Consider the following 6000-nt stretch of genomic DNA (forward strand, 5'->3'; position numbering starts at 1 on the left):
TCCACTCAGGTGGGAATATTTCATGGTCACTCTCCCACCTGTGGTTTTTTCCAGTTTGTCAGGTTGCTCGACCGCCATGCTGTTCACCAGAACAGCATGGTGAACAGTTCTGTTGTTCACCAGAACTGAAGGGTACACATAATCTGTCTGGAAAGTTGCCTCCATCAAGAAGTCCATCTTAGACTCCGCCTCCAACACACGCTGTCCACATGAGCTGGCCTCATGAGCTGGTATGTGACTACTGCACATACCTGTATGGAAGAGAGATAAATGCAGCTGGGCTTCAGTGAAATAATTTAACAACTTAAATCAAGAAGTGTAAATCATATTTGATGGCCTAACTTTAACACAGTGTGATATATTTTAGAATTTTGGATTTGTTAATCTTGATTATTAACAATGAATGAAAACATAAAATTCAGCTTCACAGCCACTAAGCCACTCATCAATAGCAGAATTTTGCATCTGTCCACGCTACCAAAAGTACTAATACCTGGTTTGATGACAGTGGTATGATGGCTTGATTGTTCAGCAAACTGGTGTGACCTGGCCATTGCTTTCCTATGCAATTCCTTTGATTCTAATTTCTCTTCACTGCTACATCTAGGTTTTCTCCAATTCAGCGAACAAAAGGAGATGTTGTAAAAGACGACATCAATTTTTCAGCACTGTTTTAGAATTGTAATCTGATTGCAGTTTTAGTAAAGATAGCAGTAGAAATGAACAAAGCCATTCAGTTGCGTCAGCCACACGTCCAAATGTTGAACTAAGATCAAGTTCTTCAGAGTCTTGCTAATGATCTGATTATTTGACCGAGGTGTGTTGAAACAGAGACATATCTAAAACCTGCAAAACACTGACCCTTGAGGCCTTGATTTGAGGATCTCTGCAGTAGACCAACTTTTCTGCATTAAAAATTATTTAATTTTATACTACATAAAATTATTTAATTTTATGTAGTATAAAATTAAATAATTTTATACTACATAAAATTATTTTAATCATCTGGAAGACACTGCCACCAAAGTGATCAGAATTAAACATATCACTATGAGTGCAATGAACCCATATAAGATTGGAGTGATACTCTAATTTTTTGATATACCACCATGCCTACCTGCACGGCATAACGTATACTTCCGTTGTGCATTCCTGCAAATGCTCCCAATGCATATAATTCCTTGCTTTTGTCATGTGTTGTCCACTTGTACTGGAGGTGGCAGCAGAATGTACTGTCACACACTCTGAGGTTGCCCTGCGTCTCATTTAAAAGGACAAACTTATATAGGTCATGCGCCATGGTTCCAGTGAAGGATGAACCAGGTGAAGGAGGATCAGCACAGCCATCTGTGTGGCAGTGATCAGTCTCTGCAGCCACAGGTGACAATGATTCAGCCACATCGTTCACCCCAACTGGACCCAAGACTGGGACTGTGGCCACAAGCAGCCRACCCTCCTCTGGGTCTCCCTTCACGGCGTGGTGGAAGGTAGCAGAAAATGGGGTGTAGATACCACTTCCTGTCATMMTRWGCTSGTCRTTACGAAGGTTTGAAGACAGAACTGTAACATTGGCCCCCAGACTGAAGGCCCTGTGAAACTGGATTGAATCCAACAAGGGAAGAGAATTTATCCACGCTGTGGGGAAAACCAGCTGACGCACACCCTGGAAGAGAAGCAAAAGGATAAGTAAAGAGAGAGTTGGCTCAGTTCTACACGTCTGTGTGGATTAAGTTTCCTACCATTTTCACCAGGRCTACTGYRGGATCGTGGAATAGGATGTCAAAGCAGATGATGAGACCAAACTTCCCAGCAAAGGGTGTATCAAATGTGACAAGTTCAAGCTTTGGAGGCGTGTCAAAGGATTCTTCRTRRAAGAGGTTMTRTTTATGGTAACGTGCCACCAGGAGACCATCAGAACTGTGTGAAAGGGAAAAATGACAGGTTTGCATTAACTTCCACAATGCATTWRTGTACTTGATCATTTTTGYATYCAAKGTTTGTCCAGTACTTGAAAGCCACATTGGTGTTAAACTGCCAGCGTCCATCAGGGGGGCATGTGGACGGGGCTGTCTTCAAGGGACAGGGTTGCAGATCAGGCATGTTTGCCACCAGGTAGAGGTTGTTGCGACGGGCCATGCAGCTCAGTCGCTGGAGAACCTAAAAGAAACTCATAAACTTGATACAAATGCCCCTTTGGTCCAAGTAAAGTTATTGGTGTAAATATGTWACCATAAAAGTGTCAAAATWMTRMAAGAGTCAKAYAMATATCTATCTTTTAACCTCAGTGTTGTTGTGTTTGTCAGGCTCGGTGCAGGGGTTCCAGCTCTCCTCCTGAGGGTCAGGAATGGTTTCCATGTATCCGGAAATGGATGAACGGGTGAAGTTAAAACCGTGAATACCATCTTCTGGAAACACAAGTATCTTGGCTTTCTGAGCAAGAGCAGATAAAACAATGAATTATAAACTTAAGTATGTAGTGCTCAATTTTAGGTTTTATTTAAGGATACTACATTAAAGGTGCTGAATACAAATGAATAGCATGTTTTTGATTCATTGGAAATTAAATTGAAACCAAGTGTCATTATTTTCACTTGTTCATTACTTTGTGTTGGTCTACCGCCTTAATTTTAGTAAAATATATTGAAATGTCTCAATGAAAGGTGATCAAATATTCAGATGTTAAAGGGGCATAAATACTTTTTACTAAAAACTGCATTTAGGGAATAAAATTTGCTACAATACAGATTGCTACAAGAGATCCTTCCTGCCAACAATCATCACAATATACAATAACTCTTTGAAGACTTTGAATTAATGAGTTACAACAACATTTATTTTCCCCTTGGGTTCATAAAGTATATTTGAATAATCCCAGGGAAGGGAGATGAGGAGTCCAAACTTGCAGCACTGATACAGTTCACAGCCACATTAAAACACCTCCACACAGAGCAGGGTTTTGCTCATGTGCTGTCTTCAATGTTCAAAATCACTACTAAAATGCAGGTCTGCTAGGTCCTGATAGCTGGTTCCTTCTGTCATGGCAGACTGTTTTGAATGTGTACCGAAATGGAGGGAGGCAGCATTTTGTAGTTTAATGAAAAATAAGAACAAAAAAAAACAAAAACATGGGGAAATAGAGCAGAACAGAAACAGGAATCAGGAATGAAAAGCCAGCAAAGCAAGAGGAACCAGCAAGGATTGAGAACAGGAGAAGTATTTAAATAGTGACAGGGGGACGAATGCTGGAACAACACAGGAGTGATTAGAAAACAGGTTGCAGGTGTGAGGGGAGAGAGCACATAAAGGTATGAGGGGCCGTTTAGGACAAAATCTATTTTGTCTCACACACTACAAGAAACTCACGCACACTCTAAAAAAACATCACGCACACTCAAAAAATACTCAAATTGCGTATACACACTACTAAAATGTCACACACGCACACACATTTTATCTTTCTCGAACACATACACTGCACTAACATGTCGCGCACGCACACAAATGCGATCTTTCTCGCTCACATACATTGTACTAACTCGCACACGCATACAAATGTTTCTCTCTCACATACACAAGACTAAAGTTGCGCACGCACACACACACACAGTGCTAAGACTCGGTTTTTGAATGTGTGAGAATTGTCACGGAAGAGGCGGGGCATAATTTTTTGATCAAACTGCGCATGCGTTGATCCTAAACTATAAGCTTCGATTGTTGACTCGCTGTATGTTCTATTACTTAGTATATTTGTGCTTTTAAATATATTTAGAACTTTAAACTTCCTTGTAGCTTAAATGTACCATAGAAATAAATAAATCTGATTGATTGATTGATTGATTGATTGATTGATTGATTGATTGATTGATTGATTGGAAATAGCAAAATTGCTGTAGTACAATCTGTCCACTGGGTGCCAGCGTTACAGGAATTATTAACCGGCGCCAACTAGTGCCGAAGAAGAAAGCCATGCTCGGTATAGCAGACTCTAACTCTAGTTCAAAACTAACTTCACGCCGCAGAGAAGTTAGTTTCAAGTTGGATATTCGATATTCGACCTCCGGGGAGTAGGGGCGTTTAGCTCAAGGTTGATCCGATTTATGAACGCTAATGTCGGCCGGGGGTTGTCCACAGCGCACCAAGGTTTACTTAGGGACTGTCAACAAATTACCGAACCAAACATTTCTGCCTCATCTATACAGACTGATGGAACAATTTCACACTGGTTCTGGGTCAACGGGTAACAAGACCGTTCCAGCGTTCATAAATCGGATTAACCTTGAGCTAAACGCCGCTACTCTCCGGAGCTCGAATATCGAATATCCAACTTGAAACTAACTTCACTGCGGCGTGAAGTTAGTTTCAATACCGCCTCGTTTTGAACKAGAGTTAGCCATGTTCGGTATAGCAGACTCTTTCTTCTTCGGCATTAGTTGGCGCCGGTTAATATTTTCTGTAATGCTGGCACCCAGTGGACAGATTGTACTACAGCAATTTTGCTATTTCTAATCAATCAATCAGATTTAWTTATTTCTATAGTACATTTAAGCTACAAGAAAGTTTAAAGTTATAAATATATTTAAAAGCACAAATATACTAAGTAATAGAACATACAGTGAGTCAACAACCGAAGCTTATAGTTTAGGATCAACGCATGCGCAGTTTGATCAAAAAATTATGCCCCGCCTCTTCCGTGACAATTCTCACACATTCAAAAAACGAGTCTCGCTCTCACACATACATAAAACGAGTCTTAGCACTGTGTGTGTGTGTGCGCGTCCGCAACTTTAGTCTTGTGTATGTGAGAGAGAAACATGTGTGTGCGTGTGCGAGTTAGTACAGTGTATGTGTGCGAGAAAGGTAGCATTTGTGTGTGTGTGTGTGTGTGTGTGTGCGACATGTTAGTAGTAGTATGTGTGCGAGAAAGATAGCATTTGTGTGTGTGCGCGACATGTTATTAGTGTGTATGTGAGCGAGAAAGATCGCATTTGTGTGCGTGTGCGACATGTTAGTGCAGTGTATGTGTGCGAGAAAGATAAAATGTGTGTGCGTGTGTGACATTTTAGTAGTGTGTATACGCAATTTGAGTATTTTTTGAGTGTGCGTGATGTTTTTTAGAGTGTGCGTGTTTTTTAGAGTGTGCGTGATGTTTTTTTGAGTGTGCATGATGTTTTTTTGGAGTGTGCGTGATGTTTTTTTTGAGTGTGCGTGAGTTTCTTGTAGTGTGTGAGAGACAAAACATAGATTTTGTCCTAAACGGCCCCTCATATAAGGGAGCTAAGGAAAATAATCTAAGATTAGCAAAGAATATCCAGACACAAGGAAGAAATAAACATAATTAAACTAGAATATCTAAGAACTAAAAAAAACACAAACAAAAACAAGCGGCACAGCAGGTAATCCAATAAAAGAAAGAGACTAAGGCAAACAAAGAAAAGTAATCAAAACTAAAATCAGATAATCGACCCCAAAACGACCCCCGGCTTGACCATTTTTATATTAAGTGTTTCAAGGCTACGATTAATTAAAAGTAAGATTTACAAAAATGATTGATAATGTAAGACTTTTTCTTGTATTTGCTGATTTTATTCATTAGGTAGGATTAATGATGGACACCTATCTCGAATCACCTTCAGCCTCCCCAGCCCGGCAGCCTACCTGCTGTGCCGCTTTAGCAGCCTGCTGTTCGTAGATATCCAGGTTCTTCTGCATGTGGATCAGGGCTTCGTGACGGGACACCGGGACGCGAGGGTTCGGGTTCAGGATGACTCTGTGCTCGTACACGGCAGCCACGTACGAGTCCACAGCGGACTCGGTCTCACCGAGACAAACGACGAGCAGAAAGACAACCAGCATCTTCCACGGTTTTAGAGAAATGAACAGTGGTGGAGAAAGTACTCAAAATATGTACTTAAGTAAAAGTACAAATTCACAGTCAAAAATGTACTCAAGTAAAAGTAAAAGTACCACATTAACATTTTACTTAAGTATAAGTAAAAAAGT

General features: G+C 40.5%; 1 protein-coding gene across 1 annotated transcript; it reads right to left on the minus strand.

Moving 5' to 3' along the window:
* Nucleotides 1–1048: 1048 nt before the first annotated feature.
* Nucleotides 1049–5853, minus strand: LOC103472511 (biotinidase-like). Its single transcript, XM_017307344.1, has 5 exons — nt 5656–5853; nt 2281–2430; nt 2009–2157; nt 1740–1917; nt 1049–1663 (listed from the first exon to the last, which is right to left on the minus strand). The coding sequence occupies exons 1-5, from the start codon at nt 5851–5853 to the stop codon at nt 1049–1051; spliced, it is 1290 nt and encodes a 429-aa protein (XP_017162833.1).
* Between the last annotated feature and the right edge of the window lie 147 nt (nt 5854–6000).

This window comes from Poecilia reticulata, linkage group LG11, assembly GCF_000633615.1.
Source record: "Poecilia reticulata strain Guanapo linkage group LG11, Guppy_female_1.0+MT, whole genome shotgun sequence".
In the NCBI taxonomy this organism is placed as follows: Eukaryota; Metazoa; Chordata; class Actinopteri; order Cyprinodontiformes; family Poeciliidae; genus Poecilia; species Poecilia reticulata.